The 23693-nt window shown below is 39.1% G+C and overlaps 1 protein-coding gene and 1 pseudogene across 1 annotated transcript; both read right to left on the bottom strand.

Annotated features, from left to right (window-relative positions):
* Nucleotides 1–1340: 1340 nt before the first annotated feature.
* On the bottom strand, nucleotides 1341–9891 carry LOC120289651 (annotated as a pseudogene).
* Nucleotides 9892–12208: 2317 nt separating this feature from the next.
* On the bottom strand, nucleotides 12209–19705 carry LOC104452438 (probable leucine-rich repeat receptor-like protein kinase At5g49770). The gene is made up of 19 exons (XM_018877831.2): nucleotides 19324–19705; nucleotides 18301–18421; nucleotides 18133–18204; nucleotides 17680–17754; nucleotides 17513–17584; nucleotides 17105–17266; nucleotides 16938–17012; nucleotides 16731–16802; nucleotides 16570–16641; nucleotides 16408–16476; nucleotides 16130–16204; nucleotides 15852–15923; nucleotides 15560–15697; nucleotides 14959–15443; nucleotides 14684–14848; nucleotides 14452–14588; nucleotides 13611–13830; nucleotides 13259–13494; nucleotides 12209–12861 (listed from the first exon to the last, which is right to left on the bottom strand). The coding sequence occupies exons 1-19, from the start codon at nucleotides 19403–19405 to the stop codon at nucleotides 12385–12387; spliced, it is 2877 nt and encodes a 958-aa protein (XP_018733376.2). The 5' UTR covers nucleotides 19406–19705; the 3' UTR covers nucleotides 12209–12384.
* Nucleotides 19706–23693: the final 3988 nt, after the last annotated feature.

Raw genomic sequence — 23693 nt, forward strand, 5'->3', positions numbered from 1 at the left:
GTTACTTGCGGGCTTTTTTGAGCCCTAGACGATTCTACTATTCTGTTGAAAGAAACAAATTCTATTTCGTGCTAGTGGATTTCCTCGAGATTTGATAAGTATCAAAAGACTTGATAAAAAGAGTTTGTTACTGACAATTTTTTTGTTACCAATTCTCATTTGAATTGCATATTACTAACATTTATTTGTTCTAATTATTTATCAACTTTTCTATGAATTACCACCTTTATTTATCTCACTACCAACTCTTTTTATAATCACAAATCTCAATTAAAGTAATTGTCAACTTTTCACGTACCAACTAATAATGCATTACCAGCTCCTGCATGAGTTAATTACTAATATTTAATTGGTCTTTTCTTTTTTAAATACCAACTTGCCTACTCTTTGATCCACAAAAAGAAAAAAAAAGCTTCTCTCATCCTTCACCAATTTTTATGTGCCTTTCTACCAAACAGCTTAAATTTGCCAACTGTAAATGATTTATCAATCTTTATTTGTGTGACTTACTTTTCTTAGATAGTTAACTAGCTAACGGTTATCAATAGAGTTGCTTATTAGTATTTATTTGTTGCTATTATATTCACCAACTTTTTCTATCGAGTTATCACTTTTATTTGCTCTACTAACAAACTTTTTTACCAATTCATTTTGAAAATTATCAAGTTGAGTGATTGAATTTTCTCTAATTCCAACTAGCTTTACATTACCAACACTTATTTGAGTTATTTACCAATATTTATTTGGATTATTTTGCTATTAATTTACCATCTGCTCTTAGATCTAACAACACAAATGCATCTTGCATTGTTAACCACATTTATTTACCTATATTAGCGACACCTCACGTTTACTAACCATTATATAGAAAACCATTTTTTTAATATAACTTACTATCTTTTCTCCGATTAAGTTACCACATTTATTTAGTACTTATTAATATTTATTTTCGTTTTAAATTACCATTTTTATTTACCTGACTCATTAATCATTTTATACAATTCTATGACTAGTTAATCTAGCGTTATTAACTCTCTGAGTTCATTACTAACATTTATTGGATTTTCTTTAAATAACCAACTTCTTTTATTTCTGACATACTCATCTAGTCATCTTATTATTTGGTTCAAAGGTTAACACAGCAGAACATTTATGCGTTTTTCTTCCTTCCTCTACTTCAGAAGCACAAGCAGCCTTCGCTCATTGGCAAGATTCACGAGACATGGCGAGCGGTGAAGACTATGCGAAGAAGCAGGCAAGCCAGAACCGGCAGTCCAGGAAGTTACAAGGTGTTCGTGGTGGCCCTCATATCCTCCCAATCACTCAAAAAACGAGTCCATACACTGTCTTCTCCGCTGGTTGTACAGGTGGAAGACGAATGATTACTTCCTTCAGAATTCTACTTACACATAGAGGCCAGCAATTTTACATGATTAAATTCTCAATATGATACAAACATCACAAGACCTGAACATCTGGAAAGAGTTGGTCATGACTACATATGCTAGTTTGATTTTCTTAATGTACACTGAAGCTGATCATGACTGTAATTTGCCTACTGGGGTTCGATCCTCGAAGGTGGGAAGCCCCCACTATACTGTGAGAAGTCTTCATTGCCGTAGGGATGTGCAGCATACCCCTTACTCGCCTCCTCATAACTGGCTGAAGTGGTCGCCGATTCGGCCTTTGGATTCAAACCCGCGAAAACCATGATGTTCTCGATTTCCTTCACCACCTCTCCCATGGTTGGCCTGTCTGCTCCTGATTCTTCCACACATCTAATTGCTAACTCCACAAACCTCTCGAGACCCTTCAAAGACGTGCCCAAACCAATGGCAGGGTCGAGAATCCCCTGCAGATTGTACAAATCTTTGTCCTTATTCATGAGCATCCTCACTTCTCTCACAATATATCTGCCCCGCTCTATTGGCCTTCTGGCTGTAAGGAGTTCCAGCATCAATACTCCGAAGCCATAGACATCGCTCTTCTCAGTCAGCTGCTGCGTCATGTAGTATTCAGGATCCAAGTAGCCCTACAGAAGAATATAGCATGATTGGTTTGTAAAACTCATCAAGAAAGCTACACGAACACTAATACCTTAAGCTCTATGACCCTTTTCTCAATGGCTTTGGTAAATTAATTGTCTCTCATATGACTGCAGAAATTATCATGATAATCATCCATACTGAAAAGAACAATCATCTTATATTGTTTTCCAAAAGAGACTCCTGACCGAAACCTGAAAAGTGCACTTCTTCTCCAGACAATCACTGGGTTCTCGCTAACATGGATTGTTTTAGGAATCAGGGAACACATGCGAAATTTCTGTACTGCCAAGAAAAGTTTGAATATCTAACGTTAGACTAAAGCTCATTACTGACCATTGTTCCTTTTACTTGAGTGGTGACATGACCCCTTTCACCATCTCCCATGGGCTTGGAGAGACCAAAATCAGCAACCTTCGCATTCAAGTGATCATCCAATAGGATGTTGGTTGATTTTATGTCCCTATGTATGATCGGAGGATTAGCAAGCTCATGAAGATAAGCCAGACCTCGGGCTGCACCAATGGCTACTTTGAGTCTTCTTGCCCAATCCAACCTGATCCCCGACTTTCCTGCTAGTTGAAACTTGTAATTGTGAACACAAATGATATGGGCGAGTAATTGTTTCTTAAAAAACCTAAAATCCACACGAATGCCTTCTCAACATAAGAAACTTGAGAGGAGATACCTGAGAGACTCTCTTGAGGGTACCATTTGGAAGGAACTCGTACACTAGCAATTTTTCTCCTTGCTCAAGACAAAAACCGACAAGGCTGACAAGATTCTTGTGATGGACTCTCGATAGAAGCTCAATCTCATTTTTGAACTCGACTCCACCCTGCATAGATCCCTGCTGTGCTCGTTTTATGGCGACAAGATTTCCAGTGGGAAGAGTACCCTTGTAGACCTGCCACAGCAACAACAAAATTTATAATTTGGGCAGTTTTCAGGACAGCTGATGATTTTGAAGACAAATAAAAAAAAAAAATTTCACAACGCTGGCACCGTACCAATACATTTTTCAGATTAAAGAGACAACCAGGAAATTAAGGCAAGAAAAAGTTTTAGATACATTTACTGTTTAGGAATTTAATTCAATCAAGGATAAACTTAAATGGAAACATCTAGATAAGACAAGCGGTTGGAAAATTTAAAGCTGTGTGAAAATATATGATTCTCTTGGAAAGAGAAGAAAACTAAGTACAAACAAATGTGTAGCAATACATGACTTTGCCCATCTCTCAGCTTAACTTTTTCTCTGTATGAGCAAACTCACATCCGGTTTTGTCAAGTCTAAGAAGCCCTTATCTGTTCATGTGAAATTCTAGCGGGAGATGTCAAACTCAGTAATTGTCATACGTTATTGAGTGTGCCTATGCTTCCAACAAGATGGCGAATAAATGGAACTTATACAGAAGATTTTTCTTGTTAACATGAAGACTGTGAAAGGCTTTGGGGACATTATAAAGAGTATAGGAGCAAGGGTATGCTAATTGAGGTTCCTCTTAACAGAACTGAGAGCCAAGAGAGTAAACCTTTCCATAGCCGCCAGATCCAATTTCGTTGGCTTCTGAGAAGTTGTTGGTGTATTTCTTTAGCTCTTCAAGAGAAAAAACCATCTTGCTCCTTGGAGTTGGGGGATGCCGCCGCCACTCTCATTTGGGTCCCAGTTTACTGCATTTCCACAAATAGCAACTACTGACTGAGACTTACTTCCGGAATCAGAGACAAGCTAAGTGGCAAGTCTGCAGTTGTTAAATTATTGATCCAATTTCTATAAACTTCAAACTTCAAAATAGAATTGAGCTAGAGAAGTCAAGAAACATCCTAGAAGAGTCCATAAAATTATCTCCACAAATGGCAGAGATTTTTCCTAGAAGAGTTGGTTGTTCAAGAAAAAAAATTGTAAAGAATCTACTAGAAGTCAAAGATGGTGGGCCATAAGTCGGTAAGCAAGCTCCTTCCCCTTCCCTTTGCACTAAAACGAAATAATAAAATACTTCTTTTTGTTCCCCTGTACTTCTTTGCTGCCGCCTCTTTTACACATTCTTATTATCACTTTGCCCTTGCCCACTTTGTTCATAGTTCTTTTGCTCTGTTGATAATTCACATACAAAATACTCCCTTGCACACACATCAAACACGCTTCCGCAAATACCAACGGCAGTGAATCCGCCCATACCAAAGGGGTTGCTTTGCTCTGTAGCCTTTTCTGCTCTTTTCTTTTGACGAAAAGCATAAACACCCGCAAGAGCCAATAGCGAGAGGAGAACAAAACCACCAGCTGCTGCACCAACGATAACTCCGATGTTTGACGATTTTGTGGATGGAGTCGGTACTGTACTCCAGTGAGACAGAGGGAGAGAGATTGTTGTTGGTATGATGAAGATATAAAGATAATCTAGATAGAAAAGGCAGCAGAATGTGTGTCTCTGTTAAATAGTTGGAGATATTACCATCAAAGTTCATGTACTGATCGCCGATGAAATAGAAAGGCCCAAATAATGCTGAAGGCTGGTAAGTCTGATTACTGAGCACAAAGCCAACACTGTTTATGCCAGTCCGATTGAAATGAACCCTCGGATGGGGAAGACCGCCAGATTCAGTCTAAGGTAATTATATGAATCCTTACGTGGATCACTCAGCGAGATGGAATCTACTGGAAGTTGATAGGAGTGAAAAGAGTTTATCATAGAGCTTGCAAGGTTCTCGAAATAAGTCGAGTTTCCTAAACCTGAGAAAGAAGGAGCTCTGAAGGCTAAAGTTCCTGTGTAAGGATAGCTGCATTTACAGTTGGGGCTGGATGTCTGATTTGAATTGCAAAGGGGTGGGATGCAACTATTAGGCGGTGTTGAGTATAAGGTGGTGTTGGTTTGTGGAATGGTACAGTAACTTTGCCCAATTGCTCCTGTTTCTTGACAAATCGGGTTATCAACAAGTCTGCAGAAACACAATTATACAGGCACAACATTAGCAATAAAACTGTGTAAAAAAGCATTCTCGATTCATCTTGTGACACGGTGAGTGAAAGGGCCTGAGAGCTTTATATGACTTACATCACTGCGACACTGTAAACTCCAGTACTCTGCTTGAAGCTATCAATAAGATTGATCTGCAAATCAATGAGTTGCAATTGATTGCTATGGCTGGTGCCTATATCCAAGGTTCCATTCAAATTGTTGTTTTTTAAGACCCTGACATCACAAGAAAACTCACACGTTCAGCCATCATCCCTAATGTCCAAGTTCAAATGCACCAGGAAGTCAATTGAATGAAGCAGGTCGAGTTTTGAAGAAGTATACATCCATTACATTGATGTCAGTATTGAGATCGAGATGACACTTACACACTTTGCAAACTGAAAATGCTGAAGAGGATGACGGGTATGGCTCGAACTTGCGTGTGTTCCAGCATTCTAAAATTGATAGAAGGTGTAAACCTATTATTTACTCAGAAATCTCCTATTTTATCTTTGGAAAAGGGGAAAGAGATGGCTAGTCCGAAACCCACCACCAGAAAACAATGAAATGTCATGTTCCATTCCGAAAGGGGAGGGGGTTGAAGTGAGTTGATGGAGACGAAAGACAGATTAGGAAACGTACAATGTTGTCAAAGACTGTAATGTTGGAATCCATGTAGGGAAATCTGTCGCATCAAAACTATTATTGCTCAAGTCCCTGCAAATCCACCATAGTCACAGTGGGACAATAAGCAATGGGCAAATTCAAAATTAAGAAAAAGAGTTTAAGATTATCTTTTACATTTCACGTTGTGCTCTGTTTCCCTCAGAGAAAACATAATGATCAGCAATTACACCATGTGCGACTAGCTAATTGTAAGACAATTATTACTTACAGGTAGTTGAGGGCGTTCATGCCAGTAAGGTTGGGAAACGGACCAGTTAGCCTGTTGTTGGAAAGAAGACTACAAAGTAGACCAGTAAATTTAGAAGATGATTATGGTGATATCCACTAGAAAACAGTAAAATGACATGACCATAAATTATGTTTTGCTTACAGTTCTTGAACAGATGTAAGATTGTTGAGATTTCCAGGGACTGCACTACTTAAAAAGTTCGTATCAAAGCGTCTGTGACCATTGAAATAGGTTAAACATTGACTCGAAGTGCAATCAGAAGGGAAGTAATTCTCATTAGGATTGTGTAGAACCATAAATACTCACACAACTTCCAAACTCTGCACCAGTCCAAGAGTGGAAGGGATGCTACCTGCGAGCTGATTGTTGTCAAAAAGCCTGCACAGTTAAAGAAGTTTATGAGGATTCCTATCTTAAAAAAGGCATTAGCAGGCCATTGCCTTCTCTGCTTTTCACTGCCTCTCTCCTAGAGAGATGCTTTGAGTATCAAGAGAGGATAACAACAGTGCAGTGAGGGGAGACACAGAGAGAGAGAGAGAGAGAGAGAGAGGATATGATCTTTCATTAGATAAGGCTTGAGAAGCCTCAAGGAAACAATGGATTGACCAGATACAGTGACCTAGTGGATTATCAGAACTCACACATGGATAAGACTCATCTCAGAACTGAATAATTGGGAAGGAATTGTGCCAGAGAGTTGGTTCTGCCCAAAATGACTGCATGAAGCAGAATATTAGTCAGATAACACAACAAAGATGAAAGTTCACAGATTCAGCGAGATAATAAACTGGAAGACATGCACATACAAGTGCTTCGTGTGAAGTAGCATATCAAGGCCAGGATTGCTTCCATTTGACACTGGAATAGATCCAGTTAGCTGATTGTCAGCTAGATCCAGCCAGTAGAGCCTAGAAAGGTTACCAATGGTAGGGGAATCAGCCCACTGAATTCATTTGAATTTAGAGATCTGCAATGTAGTGGAAGGACGAATTCAGATACTTGTGAAGATCAGGAGAATAATATGTGACTGTCAGATTAACATATAAAGCATGTTGGAGTCAACACCTAATATTAAAATGAGATAATTTCTAGTTGGACTTTGCCTCTGATGTGCCGACCTATTCCAGTGCGAATGCTGGATATTAAAAGTCGGTGATTAAGAACCCAAGTGAAGAACTCTTGAGAGTCTTCTTGTTTCAGTCACACATGAAACAAAACGAGAGACAAGTTTTGGTCACAAAGTCAAAAGAAGCAAGTAAAGTTTAACTTGCTAAGGAGATTGATTGGATAAGGTTTTCTTCACTGCATGAAGTTGGAAAAGGAAGACTAGCTGGTGACAATTTGGCACCTGCAACTTGCCAACTCGCCCAAGAAATAAATGGAAGTCCATTATGTATGAAGTCAGCCACTGGACTTGTCGCAGTGAAGCTTCAGCCTATATATAAGGCTTAGAGGAGAAGCATTTGAGGACAAGTCACCAGATGGAAAAAGGGTGAGCTCCAAGAGAGAAAAGAGGCAACGCAGCCTGAGAGAAAGAGTAGCTCTGCACAAGCGAGTCGTTCCTCCGTGAGCGAGAGGAAAGATAGAATAGCTGAGTGTCTGCTTATATCAGCTAATTTGCTTTGAAAGTTTAGAGTGTGGTGAGAGAAGGTAAATTGGGATAGTTGTGAGAGAAGAACATTTTGAATGTTATACTTGTATCACGGTTTAGTATAACACGTATCTTCAGTTGTTTATTACAATTCTCCTGTGTTACCCCCACAACGCTTCCGCATATCCTACAAGGGTTGCATACCCTATAAATGGCATTAGAGCAGAGCTGCACACTCTACAAAATATGAGCTGAGAACAATATTTATAGTACATTCAAGAAAGGCCTCCAACAGGAGGTTTAAACAATTCATTGCTGAATCAGGTTGAGCAAAACATGTTCTAGCTTGTCCAAAAACTGGTCATGTACATATCAGGTCGCAACCAAGTATATGGAGGAAAGAACTTACAGAAACACCAGGTTCTGCAGAGATCCAATGGAATCTGGTATTTGACCAGAAAATCCACAACCCACCAGGATTCTTGCATTTTGAGATGAAAAGGCAGGTTGGTCATTTTCGACTTTGAAAGTCAGGGGACACAGGATATACTAGAAATGCTGATGTATATAGCTTACAAGTTCGTGAGCTTCATCAAGTTTCCAATTTGTGCAGGAAGAGATCCAGTCAGACCCCTGTTGTAAGATAGGTCCCTACATGAAAGGCTTATCATACTCAGTAACAACTTACAGAAGACCATTTCAGGCAGCTAAAACAGATAAAGAAGACCAAATTGTAGACATGAATCCCACTACTTGCACATCATTGACAGCTTCACATGCATTATAGGATGCATGGGAGAGAAGAAAGTACAAGAATCTAGATGGGAGGACCACATGTCATACATGACAACAGAAAAATAAAAACTTAAGCCCTTCTTCTCAATAAGTGCCTCCATTATGGTCAATACATCCAATTTTACAGAAATTTGTGTCCTATATTATCTTTCAGTAGAAAAAGACATGGGAAACAAATGTGGTAATTAAGTCCTTGCATTGAACATAATCTGGGAAGTAAAAGAGATAGGGAATTTACAGAATCCGTAATTCAGATAATTGTACAATGTCTCCTGGAAGCGAACCTGTCAAACCCATGCTCGACAATGTTCTGAAATTAAGAGAGTCCAATTAACTGCAAATTTAGATATAATTATGAAATGCAGATTTTCAAATATGAAATCCAAAAGGATGCTCAAAAACATACATGGAAGTAATGCGAGAATTGGTGCAGCCAATCCCATCCCAACCATTGCCACAAGGATCAGTCCCCACCCAGTTGGGTGGTGTATGTTGCCAATAACTCATAAGCCCCTCAATTGCGCTGACTGCATTCAAATATGACCAATTGAACAATGAGAAAATAATAAATGCATATGTCTTGTGTGTGTATTGAACAGCAATAATCCAACAGTTCTGTGTGAATTTGAGGAACATAAAAGTCTCAGGAGCATGTTGCTAGAAAAGTGATCGTTCATTTATATTCCAACAGTAGCTTCTCTAATAATGTCCAGAACTTTGTTTGCTTGAATAGCCAACCAACAGCAGGATCTTTGTACCAGAGGAACTATGACCCTGTAAAATATTTGTAACTCATTCCCTTATCAAACAAAGGTAGCATGATCGTTATACCAAAACCAAATCCGTGAGAATGATCTGTATGTAAGATAATGGCTTCCAAGGCCAGAACATGCTTAAGAAAAATCATACCACCAATAGATATGAACAAATTTCATTATTTTGACCAACTCTAAAGACTACAATCAGTTAGATTTACTGAAACTTTTTAGGCAAAATGGCAGGCGATAAAGCCATCATTAATCAAAGAGGCAGGAAAATGGGGAGAAAACAGATTAGGTCTGTCCAAAATTGACTTTAGCATTGTTGATAAAAATATAGGAAACATCCATATCTCAAAAAAGTTCGGTGCAATAGGGTCCTTAAAATTGGTTGTGGACAAACTGATTCCTGTAAATGTTGTGACGTCCTCTGACTAGGAGGAACCTTAGTTCATCTAAGCAGCAGTGGCTCAGAAACATGCAAAAAGTTATGGCGAGAGCATTTGTGGAATTCGCAAATTCAACTATATGAATAAAACATTTTCGGAAATAAATGTCAAGAAAGTGGTTGAATTAAGCTTACAATCATAAGGATTTGTAGCTGCATCTCCAATGGACTCTCCAAGGAGAAAAACTAGCAGAATCACCAGAACTCGCACACCCATGACTCAGAATCTCGAAACTTGGAGAGCTCAACGCTCTTCTTTCAGCTTCGGCAGTTGCATCACATTGAATTCTTCATCAAGGGACACTTCAACTCGGTTGACATGATGGCAAAATGAAATGGCTGGCTGCCAACTCCCAGCATATCTCTCTTTCCTAGTAGTCTTTTGTTTTTTTTTATCAGGGAAAATAATAAGTCCGTGACAACTATGAATTGTAGTCTCGTTGATCCAATTGACGAGAAACGTAAACATCAGCACGTCAGAACCATATTCGTCCGCATTTCTTTTCTCCAACTGCTGCATTTGTTTTATTGGGGGGACGTTTACTCAGTCACTACCAAGTCACAAAGTCCAAATACTCAAGAAGAGAGAAGATGAGCACCGAAGCATGGGTTGAAGATGAAGGAGAAAAGGTAGAAAACGACAAGTTGATGAATGAAGTAACTGTACACGATTACACTGGTCGCGTCCATGACAAAAGGAGCACAGTCAACGACCATCTGGTCGTTTTCGAAGAATCATTCAACTGAATTGGGCCAGAAAAAAACTGGAAGCTGAGACATGCAAAGATAGGGATGTAGTAAAGTTTGGATGGGGAAGGAGGAAGACCAAGTACAATCAAGTCATAACAAAATAGAAAAGATGTCTTCGTTTGGGGAAGTTGAAGGAGCAAAAATTTATTTAAGGGGAGACTAAGGGGAGACTTTAGAGCAGTCCTCATCTCCAAGCATGATAATGTTCAGCGCACAGTGGCGAGCAGAACTTCACAATGGATAATTATGAAGTCAATAAGAACATATTGAATGAAAGAGTCAGGGTATAGATAGGTGAATTAGATGTCATTGCAGCTCAGATTCGTGTTTATTGATAAGATTAATTTAGTTGTTTGCAGACTTTTTTCGAACCCTAGACGATTCTACTATTCTGATGAAAAAATAAGATTCTATTTCGTGGATTTCCTCGAGATTTGGTAAGTATCAAAATACTTGGTAAAAAGAGTTTGTTGCCAACAAGTTTTTGTTGTTAATTCTCGTTTCAATTGCATATTACTAACATTTATTTGTTCTCTTTATTTATCAACTTTTCTACGAATTACCATCTTTATTTATCTCACTACCAACTCTTTTTATAATCACAAATAATTAATTGGTGTTTTCTTTTCAAATACCAATTTCCCCACTCTTTGACCCCCAAAAAAAAAAAGAAAAAGAAAAAAGCTTCTCTCGTCCTTTGCCAATTTTTATATACCTTTCTACTAGACAACTTAAATTTGCCAACTATAAATAATTTATCAATCTTTATTTGTATGATTTACTTTTCTTAAATAGTTAACTAGCTTACAATGATCAATAGACTGCTTATTAGTATTTGTTTGTTCCTATTATATTCACCAACTCGTTCTATCGAGTTATCACTTTTGTTTGCTCTAACAAACTTTTTTACCAACTCATTTTGAAAATTACAGAGCTGAGTGATCGAATTCTTTGATTCCACCTAGCTTTGCATTACCAACACTTATTTAAAAACACACCGACCTTAGAGTGCCAAAACTTAGCACGGGATAACATTTAAGTGCTAAAAGTTAAGATCATGATATTTAAATATTAAAATCGGAGCAAAATTGATTTATTAAGTGTCAATAGTGAGAAAATCCAGTCAAAATATTGACATGACGATTGTTCGACGAGGGAAGTGTAAAATGATGTCATTTTGCACGCTAACATTGCTAGATAAGTGCAAAAACAACCCTAGTGACGGTGGGGGAAGGGTTGGCCGAGGTTGCTGAGCCCTTACTAGGGGTTGGCGACCTCAACCGACCAGCGTCCCTTAGATTCGGCAAGGGTGGCTGGTCCTTCCTAGTGACGACGGAGAGGCAGCGGTAGTAAGGGCTCAATCCCTACCACTCTACAACGGTTTTTTTTTTTTTTTTTTTGCTTTTGGCTTTTAATTTAATTAAATTAATATTTATATTAAAATTCAAATCCGCACCAAAGCAATGTTGTTTTGGTATTTTTTTTTTTTTGTTGAGTTAGCTCTTCGGCGAGCCATGGATAATTAATATTAATAAAAATTGCGACCTAAGATTTCCAAAGGGCATACACTTGACACTCGAGCGTCTAATTTTTCAAAACATGTGATATTTAAGTGTTACTTTCATACTTTTGACACTTATATATTTTTCGGTACCAAGTTTTGGGACTCCAAATATTATTTTGTCTTTATTTCTGATACTCTTTCTTGGCTCCTCCTGACCCAACTCTCTACTTCTCGTCTCATCAGAAGCACAGGCAGCCTTCGCTCATAGGCAAGATTCATGAGACATGGCGAGCCATGAAGACCATGCGAAGAAGCAGGCAAGCCAGAACCGGCAGTCCAGGAAGTTACAAGGTGTTCGTGGTGGCCCTCATATCCTCCCAATCACTCATAAAACGAGTCCATACACTGTCTTCTCCGCTGGTTGTACAGGTGGAAGACGAATGATTACTTCCTTCAGAATTCTACTTACACATAGAGGCCAGCAATTTTACATGATTAAATTCTCAATATGATACAAACATCACAAGACCTGAACATCTGGAAAGAGTTGGTCATGACTACATATGCTAGTTTGATTTTCTTAATGTACACTGAAGCTGATCATGACTGTAATTTGCCTACTGGGGTTCGATCCTTGAAGGTGGGAAGCCCCCGCTATACTCTGAGAAGTCTTCATTGCCGTAGGGATGTGCAGCATACCCCTTACTCGCCTCCTCATAACTGGCTGAAGTGGTCGCCGATTCGGCCTTTGGATTCAAACCCGCGAAAACCATGATGTTCTCGATTTCCTTCACCACCTCTCCCATGGTTGGCCTGTCTGCTCCTGATTCTTCCACACATCTCATTCCTAACTCCACAAACCTCTCAAGACCCTTCAAAGACGTGCCCAATCCGATGGCTGGGTCGAGAATCCCCTGCAGATTGTACAAATCTTTGTCCTTATTCATGAGCACCCTCACTTCTCTCACAATATATCTGCCCTGCTCTATTGGCGTTCGGGCTGTAAGGAGTTCCAGCATCAATACTCCGAAGCTATAGACATCGCTCTTCTCGGTCAGCTGCTGTGTCATGTAGTATTCAGGATCCAAGTAGCCCTTCACAAGAATATAGCATGATCGGTTTGTAAAACACATCATGAAAGCTACACGAACAATAATGACCAACACTAAAGCCTTTTTCCATCGACTTAGCTTAATTAATTGTCTTTTGTTATGAGACAAACTAGCATCTTCTCTCATATGAATCTGCACAAATAATCATGATAATTATCCAAACTGAAAAGAAGAATTATCTTATATTGTTACCAAAAACTGTAAAGTGCAATTCTTCTCCAGACAATTACCAGGTTCTCAAGAATATGGATTGTCCTGGGAATCGGGGAACTAATGCAAAATTTCCGCAAAAGATTTTAGGAATCAAAACTCATTCAAAGTTTGTGTGTTGCCGAGAAAAATTTGACTATCTAACGTTAGACTAAAGCTCATTACTGACCATTGTTCCTTTGACTTGAGTGGTGACATGACCCCTTTCACCTTCTCTCAAGAGCTTGGAGAGACCAAAATCAGCAACTCTTGCATTCAAATGATCATCCAATAGGATGTTGGTTGATTTTATGTCCCTATGTATGATCGGAGGATTAGCAAGCTCATGAAGATAAGCCAGACCTCGGGCTGCACCAATGGCTACTTTGAGTCTTCTTGCCCAGTCCAATCTAATCCCCGACTTTCCTGCAAGTCGAAACTTGTAATTGTGAACACAGATGATATGAGCGAGGAATTGTTCCTTAAAAAACCTAAAATCAGCATGAATGCTTTCTCAACATAAGAAACTTGAGAGGAGATACCTGAGAGACTCTCTTTGAGGGTACCATTTGGAAGGAACTCGTACACCAGCAATTGTTCACCTTGCTCAAAACAAAATCCGACAAGGCTGACAAGATTCTTATGATGGACTCTTAATAGAAGCTCAATCTCATTTTTGAACTCGATCCCACCCTGCATAGATCCTTGCTGTGCCCGTTTTATGGCAACGAGAGTTCCAGTGGGCAGAGTACCCCTGTAGACCTGCCACGGCAACAACATAATTTGTAACTTGGCCAGTTTTCAGGACAGCCTGATGATTTTGAAGACAGAAAAAATTTCACAATGCTGGCACAGTATCAATACAGTTCTCAGAATTAAGAGACATAAACAAGAAATTAAGGGTAGACAAAATTTTAGGATCATTTACTGTTCAGGAATATAACGCAATCAGGGATCAACTTAAATGGAAATGTTATGATAAGAAAAACGGTTGAAAAATTTAAAGCCATGTGAAAATATAAGATTCTCTTGGAAAGAGAAGAAAACTAAGTAGAGACTAATGTGTAGCAACTCCTACGACTTTGCCCAACTCCCAGCTTTACTTTTTCCCTGTATGAGCAAACTCACATCTGCTTTTGTCAAGTCTAAGAAGGCCTTATTTGTTCATGTGAAATTCTAGCGGGAGATTTTAAACTCAGTAATTGTCATACAGTGAGCCTACCCTTTAAACAAGTTGGCAAATAAATGGAACTTATACAGAAGGTTTTTCTTGTTAACATCAGGACCGAAACCAAAGGCTCTGGCTATATCATAAAGAGTATAGGAGCAAGAGTATGCTCATTGAGGTTTCTCTGAACAGAACTGAGAGCCAAGAGAGGAAACCTTTCCATAACCACCAGATCCAATTTCATTGGCTTCTGAGAAGTTGTTGGTGTGTTTCTTAAGCTCTTCTAGAGAGAACCATCTAGCTCCTCTGAGTTGGAGGATTTCGCTGGTGCTCTTTTTTGGGTCCCAGTTTACTGCATTTTCATAAATAACAACAAATATTGACTGACAGTTACTTCCAGAATCAGAGACAAGCTAAGTGGCAAGTATGCAGGGAATCTGTCCATACCAAAAGGGTTGCTTTGCTCTGCAGCCTTTTCTGCTCTTTTCTTTTGACGAAAAGCATAAACCCCCACAAGAGCCAATAGCAAGAGGAGAGCAAAACCACCAGCTGCTGCACCAACGATGACTCCAATGTTTGATGATTTTTTTAATGTAGTTGGTACTTGTACTTCTGTGAGAAAGAGGGAGAGAGATTGTTGTTAGTATGATGAAGAAATAAAGATAGTCTAGATAGACAAGGCAATGGAATGCATGTCTCTGTTAAATAATTGGAGATATTACCCGCAAAGTTTGTGTACTGATCGGCGATGAAATAGAAAGGCCCAAATAAATGTGGAGGCTTGTAAGTCTGATTACTGAGCACAAAGCCAATACTGTATATGCTCATCCGATTGAAACTAACCCCCTCAGATGGGAAGACCGCGAGATTCAATAGAAGGTAATCATATGAATCCTTGCGTGGATCACTCAGTGAGATGGAATCTACTGGAAGTTGATAGAACTGAAAAGAGATCATCATAGAGCTTGCGAGGCTGTCGAAATAAGTCAAGTTTCCTAAACCTGAGAAAGAAGGAGCTCTGAAGACTAAAGTTCCTGTGTAAGGATAGCTGCATATACAGTTGGGGCTGGATGTCTGATTTGAATTGCAAACGGGTGGGATGCAACTATTAGGTGGTGTCGAGTATGAGGAGGTGTTGGTTTGTGGAATGGTACAGTAACTTTGCCCAGCTGCTCCTGTTTCTAGACAAATTGGGTTATCGACAAGTCTGCAGAAATACAATTATAGGGGCACAACATTAGCAATAAAACTGTGTAAAAAAGCATTCTCGATTCATATTGTGATAAAGTGAGTGAAAGGGCCAAAGAGTTTTATATGACTTACATCACCTCGATACTGTAACCTCCAGCCCTCTGCTTGAAGTTATCAATAAAATTGGTCTGGAGATCAATTAGTTGCAATTGATTGCCACGGTTGGTGCCTATATCCAAGGTTCCATTCAGCTGGTTGTGTCTTAAGACCCTGACGTCGCAGGAAAATTCACATGTTCGGCCCATCATTTCTAATGCCCAAGTTGAAACTTACGAGGAAGTCAATTGAATGAAGCAGGTCTGAGTTTTGAATAAGTATACGTCCATTACATTGAGGTAGATATTGAAATGGAGATGATACTTACACTCTCTGCAAACTGAAAATGCTGAAAAGGATGACCGGTGGCCCTCCTCGAACTTGTGTGCGTTCCAATATTCTGAAATTGATAAAAGGTATGACTATTATTTATGAAGAGATCTTCTATTTTATCTTTAACAAAGGTGAAAGTGATGGCTAGTCTGAAACCCACAAGCAGAAAATATTGAAATGTCATGTTCCATTTCAAGGCGTTTGTGGGTGTTGGGGTTGGGGGTTGGGTTTGAAGTGAATTGGTGGAGGCAAAAGACAGATTGGGAAACATACAATGTCGTCAAAGACTGTAATGTTGGAATCCATGTAGGGAAATCTGTCGTGTCAAAAGTATTATTGCTCATGTCCCTGCAAATCCACCTTCGTCAGTCAAAGTCCATATTTTACGTAGTCACAGTGGGACAATAAGTAATGGCGAATTCAAAATTAAGAAAAGGAGTCTAAGATTATCTTTTACATTTCACCATGTTCTCTTCTCCCTCACAGAACTCATAAATGATCAGCAATGACACCATGTGAGATTAGTTAATTGTAAGACAATTAGTACTTACAGGTAGTTGAGAGCATTCATGCCAGCAAGGTTGGGCAATGGACCAGTTAGCCTATTGTTGGAAATAAGACTAAAAAGTAGACCAGTAAAATTAGGAGATTGACTATAGTGATATGCACTAGAAAATAGTGAAATGACCGGACGAGAATTATGTTTTGCTTACAGTTCCTGAACAGAAGTAAGATTGTTGAGATTTGCAGGCACTGCACCGTCTAAAGAGTTCCTATCAAAGCGTCTGTAACCATTGAAATAGGTTAAATATTGATGGGAAGTGCAAAGCACAAGTAATCCTCACAAGGATTGCATAGAACCATAAATACTCACACAACTTCCAAACTTTGCACTAGTCCAAGAGTGGGAGGGATGCTACCTGTGAGCCGATTGTTATCAAAAATCCTGTGAAGTTGAAGAAGTTTATGAGAGAGATAGAGAGAGAGAGAGGATCTAACTTTCTTTAGATAAGGCTTGAGAAGGCTCTGGGAAACAATGAATAGACCAGCTGCTGTGCCTTAGTGGATTATCAGAACTTACACATGAATGAGATGCATCCCAGAACTGAATAATTGGGAAGGAATCGTGCCAGAGAGTTGGTTCTGTCCAAAATGACTGTGCATGAAGCAGAATATTAGTCAGATAATACAACAAAAATGAAAGTTCACAGATACAGCAAGATAATAAACTGGTAGACATGCACATACAAGTGCTTCGTGTGAAGTAGCATATCAAGGCCAAACTTGCTTCCCTTTGATACTGGAATAGATCCAGTTAGCTGATTGTCAGCTAGATCCAACCAGTAGAGCCTAGAAAGGTTACCAATGGTAGGGGGTATCTGCCCACTGAATCCATTTGAATTTAAAGATCTGCAAAATATTGGGAGGACGAATTCAGATACTTGTGAAGATCAGGGGAATAATATGTGGCTGACAGATTAATATGTAAAGGATGAGCTGACAACAATATTTTATAGTGCATTCAAGAAAGACCCCCAACAGGAGGTTTAAACAATTCATTGTTGAACTGAGGTGAGCAAAACATGTTCTAGCTTGTCCAAAAACTGGTCATGTACGTGTCAGGTCCCAATCAAGTATATGGGGGAGAGAACTTACAGAAACACAAGGTTCTGTAGAGATCCAATGGAATCTGGTATTCGACCAGAAAATCCACAACCCACCAGGATTCTTGCATTTTGAGATGAAAAAGCAGGTTGGTCATTTTTGACTATGGAAGTCAGGGGACACAGGATATACAAGAAATGCTGATGTATATCGCTTACAAGTTCGTGAGCTTCATCAAGTTTCCAATTTGTGTAGGAAGAGATCCAGTCAGACCCCTGTTGTAAGATAGGTCCCTACACGAAAGGCTTATCAGACTCAGTAACAACTTACAGAAGACCATTTCAGGCAGCTAAAACAGATGAAGAGTTCAAATTCTAGACATGAATCCCACTACTTGCAAATCATTGACAGCTACGAGCATTATAGGATGCATGGGAGAGAAGAAAGTACGAGAATGTAGATGGGAGGACTACATGTCATACATGACAACAGCAGAATAAAAACTTTAGCCCTTCTTCTCAATAATTGCCTCCAGTTATGGTCAATACGTCCAATTCTAAAAATGCGTGTCCTATATTATCTTTAGGTAGAAAATGACATGGGAAACAAATGCGGTAATTAAGTCCTTGCATTGAACATAATCTGGGAAGTGAAAGAGATAGGAAATTTACAGAATCTGTAATTCAGATAATTGTCCAATGTCTCCTGGAAGCAAACCTGTCAAACCCATGCTCGACAATGTTCTGAAATTAAGAGAGTTCAATTAACTTCACATATGGATATAATTATGAAATGCAGATTCTCAAATATGAAGTCCAAAAGGATGCTCAAGAACTTACATGGATGTAATGCGAGGATTGGTGCAGACAATCCCATCCCAATCACCGCCACAAGGATCAGTTCCCACCCAGTTAGGTGGTGTATTTTGCCAATCACTCATAAGCCCCTTAATAGCGCCGACTGCATTCATATAAAACCAATTGAACAATGAGAAAATAATAAATGCATATGTCGTGTGTGTATTGAATAGTAATAGTCCAACAGTACTGTGCGAATCTGAGGATCCCAAAAGTCTCTGGAGCACGTTGCTTAAAAAGTTTTTGTTCATCTATATTCCGACAGTAGCTTCTCTAATAATGTGCAGAACTTGGTTGCTTGAATTGCAACCAACAGCAGGATCTTTGTACCAGAGTGGCTAAGACATTGTAAAAACTTTGTAACCGATTCCCTTATCAAATGAAAGTAGCAAGATAGTTATACTAAAACCAAATCCATGAGAATGACCTGTATGTAAGATAATGATTTTCAAGGCCAGAACACGCTCAAAGAAAAATCATACCACCAATAGATGTGTAAGAAATTTCATTATTTTGACCAACTCTAAAGACTACAAACAGTTAGATTTACTCGGTCGATGCGTTGCAAAATTTGAGATCTCCAGTTACTTATTTTTTCTGTAACTTTCTCAGGCAAAATGGCAGGTGATAAAGCCACCATTGATCAAAGAGCCAGGAAAAAGGGGGAGAAAACAAACTTAGATCAGCCCAAAAATGACATTAGCATTGTCAATGGGAATATAGCAAGCATCGATATCTCAATGTACCAGGGTTCTTATAATTGGTTGTGGACAAATGGTCTACTCTGATTCCTGTAAATGTTGTGACGTCCTCTGACTAGGAGGAACCTTAGTTGATCTAAGTGGCAATGGCTCAGAAACATGCAAAAGGTCCAGGCGAGCGGGGTTGTGGAATTCTTAAATTCAACAATATGAATAATACATTTTAGGAAATAAATGTCGAGAATTTGGTTGAATTAAGCTTAAAATCATAATTCGACCAAAAAAAAAAAAAAAAAAAGCTTACAATCATAGGGATTTGTAGCTGCATCTCCAATGGAATCTGCAAGGAGAAAAACCAGCAGAATCGGCAGAACTTGCACACCCATGACTCAGAATCTTGAAACTTGGAGAACTGTTCTTTCAGCTTCGGCGGCTGCATCACATTGAATTCTTCATCAAGAGGCACTTCGACTCGGTTGACATGATGGGAAAACGAAAAGGCTGGCTGCCAACTCCCACCAAATCTTCTTTCCTAGCAATCTATTCTTTTTTTGTCAGGGAAAAGAAAAAGTGTTGTCCATGACAACTATGAATTGTAGTCCCATTGATCCAATTGACGAGAAATGTAAACATCAGCACATCAGAACCATATTCGTCTGCATTTCTTTTCTCCAAGTGCTGCATTTATTGTGGGGTGGGGGGGAGAGTTTACTCAGTCAAGACCATGTCACTAAAGTCCATATAATCACGAAGAGAGAAGATAAGCACCGAAACATGGGGTGGAGATGAAGGAGAAAAGGTAGAAAACGACGAGTTGACGAATGAAGTAACCTGTACGCGCAGACACTGGGGGCGTCCATGACAACAAAAGTAGCACAATCAACGACCATCTGGTCGTTTTCGGAGAATCATTCAACTGAAGTGGGCCAGAAAGAAAAACTGGATGCATACGTCGCTTGAGAGATGCAAAGATAGGGATGTAGTAAAGTTTGGATGGGGAAGGAAGAAGACCAAGTTGCTAAGTTTTGTTCCCACCAAGTACAATCAAGTCATAACAAAATAAAATGATATCTTCGTTTGGTGAAGTTGAAGGTGCAAAAAAAATTTTCAGTGGAGACTTTAGAGCAGTCCCATCCCTAAGCATAATAATGTTCAATGCAATGTGGCGAGCTGAACTTCAAAATGGATAATTATGAAGTCAATACGAGCATATTAAATGAAAGAGTCAGGGTATAGATAGGTGAAACTCGGATCCATGTTTATTGATGAGATTGATTTGGTTGCTTGTGGGCTTTTTCAAACCCTAGACGATTCTACTGTTGCATTTAAAAAATGGATTCTATTTCGTGCTAGTGCATTTAAGGGGATAAGACACTGTTTAGAAGTGTCAAGAGTTATGTATGGCGCTCATTTGGTCAAAATTTTCCGCCAGATCACTTAAGTGTCGCCAAATCGAAAAAAAAATCACTTTTCTACCATTTGACGAGAGATTCTAGCCAAATTGGTGATGTGGCTTTTATTATAATAATAATAATAATAATAATAATAATAATAATAATAATAATAAAAAGTAACATGGAAAAAAATTTAAGGAGGTTGTCCATGTGGAATGGCATAAACGACTCGTTTTCTTTTCTCCCTAAGAAACAACGTTGTTTTGTCAATATACATGGACTCTCTTACAAAAAAGACGCCGCATAGCTCATTTGGCCAAAACAACGTCGCTAAAGGGGGAGTGAAATAGGGTTTTTCGATGGTGCATACAAACTGCGATTCTTGCCCGATGCTGGCCGTAGCTCACTCGCCCATTGTCACTCGCTCATCCACCGTTGCTCAGCCACCGTCGCTCCGCTGCCATTGTTTGCCGTCATTTGGTGGTTGTGTCCCCAACTCTCACTCACTCAGGTTTGTCATGTTTTCTCCACGAGTCAATTGGGTGGAAAATTTAGGGTTCCGACGGGCAAATTAGGGCACAGATGACAAATTGAGGGCTCAGCTCAAAGTAAAAGTGGTGGGGATAGTGGTAGGGACGTCATTTTTGTTTACTAACATGATTTGCTTTCTTTTATGGGGACCAAATAGAAAAATATGGCGTGGAGGGGAAAATGAGGGCTTGGCTTGGAGGGAAATGGTGATGGGACCTCACTTTGTTTAACTTGTTAAAGTGCTTTTGTGAGAGATTGAATGGGATTAAATTGAAAAATGGGTGGTGGAGACCTCATTTTATTTATTCAATTCAGCTTCCTTTGTTTCTGTAAAGGGATCGAATTGACTAAATTGATTGTATTTGTTTCTTTCGACAAAACAACAAAGACCTGCATGTGAATTGTTGATTCTGCTATGTGGTCCCAAAAACTAATGACTTTTTTTTCTTCCTTAGGTACATCATCAACATGGGTGAGAATCATGCAAGTGTCATTGTTTGTTATGGTGGGAGTTTGCTATTGGCATCAAGGACTGAGAATAGTGGAAATGAAGATATAATCTATGTCAATGTTGGGAAACTATCATATATTGATTTTGTGAGGGTTTTGGTATTTTTACAATGCAAAGTGTAAAAACTACATTATTGTGTTCTTGAGAAGGAATTGAAGGATAATTTGAGATTTTTTTAATGACGATCATGGTATTAAGGATTTCATTTATCACTATCTTCATGGCAACAAAGTTAGGGTATACGTTGAGTATTATAATGATGATGAGGATGGTGAGAATGAGCAAACCATTGAAAGAGGAGAAGTGACGGATCCTACTTAAGCAAGTAATCAAGTCAAAGATGAATTTAGGTTAGATGGAAGGCAAAATGAGAGGCAAGTGAGGGAGGAGAGAGAGACAAGTCATATTGACAAAAATGAGCAAAAAAGGAGATGTTCTAAAATTTTGGAAAATGTGGGCAATGAAGATTTCATTGGATTATAATGGGAAGTTGCTCTATTTAGTGAATCAGAATATGAATAATTGGCAATAGTAAATTTCCCAAGTGATGAAGATGATGATGGAGTCGCACGGCTAATACAAAAGCAAAGGGAATTTCTTAGAAAAAAAAATTTGCAACTTTAAGAGAAAGGCCCGAGCTAGTAAATAAGGATGGAACTCCAGCTGAAGGTAATAGAAGTGAAAATGAAGAAAGTTGTGTTGATGAAACTGCTGGTTTAGCGAATGAGCTTGGTAATGATGATGAAGAACCTGAGTGTAAAAGAAAAAGTAAGTATTCTTGCTACGATCTGACTATTGATAAACATATTTTGTTTGTAAGCGTGAAATTTAACGATACCAAACAATTAAAAGAAGTTGTTGTTGTCATGCCCCATACCCCGAGCATGTGTACATCCCTCAGTGGTCGATTAAAAATGCAACGTCCTAGGACGCGTCGCTAACCTTTTTTTTTCCCTTTCAATTAAGCACATGCGGAAGCGAATTAAATAAACACTCGCCCGACAAACAAACATGGGATAGTAAACGCGGCGACCAACGCCGAAAACAACATTTCCATTTATTCACTGTTATCCCTAAGAAGTTTAGTGGTACAAGCCTTTCTACAGCCACTTCCTATCGACCCTCTCAAAATCCTCAGAGATTAGGGTCAACTTACTTCACTAACGACATGGCCAACCAAAGAGGTGTCGCATCTTGCACCCACCATATCTGCACTCGGCAGATCTCCACACTACGGCCCTGAAAAATGTCAACAATGACAGGGTGAAATAAATCTCAGCAAGTCAACAACATAAACCTTGATTAGGATGCAAATTCGCCTCGAAGGCAGTCCTAAGCACACACCATACAGAACTTACCTTGCCTCGGCGCATACTTGCATGTTAGCTCAACATATATACCATTATCAGTGCAGCAAGCATGGTTTAATAACTAGAACACATCATTTTAATCACATGGGTCACAATTATAAGGTCAAATCGTTATAACACATCCCATACCGTACCATACAATTTTGTCTCATGATCAAGTGCAACTATCATAACCATTTACATGTGTTCCAGTTATTACGATCCATTGGCCATGCCCAACTCAACAATCGACGGTCATCCGACATAACTGGGCGTCATCTTGCCCCATCGAGCACAGCATTGTCTAGAACCCCCGCCTAGACGACATTCCACACAAGAGCATCAGTCCGACCTCCACCGCAACCAACTTCCGAACCCCCGCTGAGCATCCGATAAAATCGGGCATCGCTCCCAAACTCCCGTTGGGTGACGGGTTCCACTTAGTGACCATACATGCACGTCATCAATCAAACTAATTTCTTATCTTCCATCATTTAGTCAAAAAAACCAAAATCCCTTTTCAAATAATAAAACTTGCAACAACCTTTTTCTTTTGTTCAAAACCTTCCAAAATAAATTTGTACGGGGTCACGTACTTGAAATTAACCCGCCAAACTTTGCACGCATCTAGTATAAAACCTCATCGTTTTATTGAGCACATAAAATTTGGCTTCCAAACCCAACACCTCATTTATTTGCTATTTTCTTTTCCAACCACTCCTTTTAGGAAACAATCTTTAGTAACCCCTTTTTTTTGTTCAAAACTTTTAGAAATAAATTCATAGGTGCTCACGTACTCAAAATTAATCCGTCAAACTTTGCACGCACCTAATTTAAAACCTCATTATTTTATTGGGTAAATAAGGGCAAAAGAACGCTTTAAGTACTA

This window comes from Eucalyptus grandis, chromosome 11 (assembly GCF_016545825.1).
Source record: "Eucalyptus grandis isolate ANBG69807.140 chromosome 11, ASM1654582v1, whole genome shotgun sequence".
Classification (NCBI taxonomy): domain Eukaryota; kingdom Viridiplantae; phylum Streptophyta; class Magnoliopsida; order Myrtales; family Myrtaceae; genus Eucalyptus; species Eucalyptus grandis.

Coding starts and splice junctions, on each gene's coding strand:
- LOC104452438 (XM_018877831.2), bottom strand. CDS start 19,405: ATGGGTGTGCAAGTTCTGCCGATTCTGCTGGTTTTTCTCCTTGCAGAT. Junction 18,422..19,323: donor AGCTACAAATCCCTATGATT/GTAAGCTTTTTT, acceptor ATATGAATGCAG/TCGGCGCTATTAAGGGGCTT. Junction 15,698..15,851: donor ATTTTCAGTTTGCAGAGAGT/GTAAGTATCATC, acceptor CTGCGACGTCAG/GGTCTTAAGACACAACCAGC.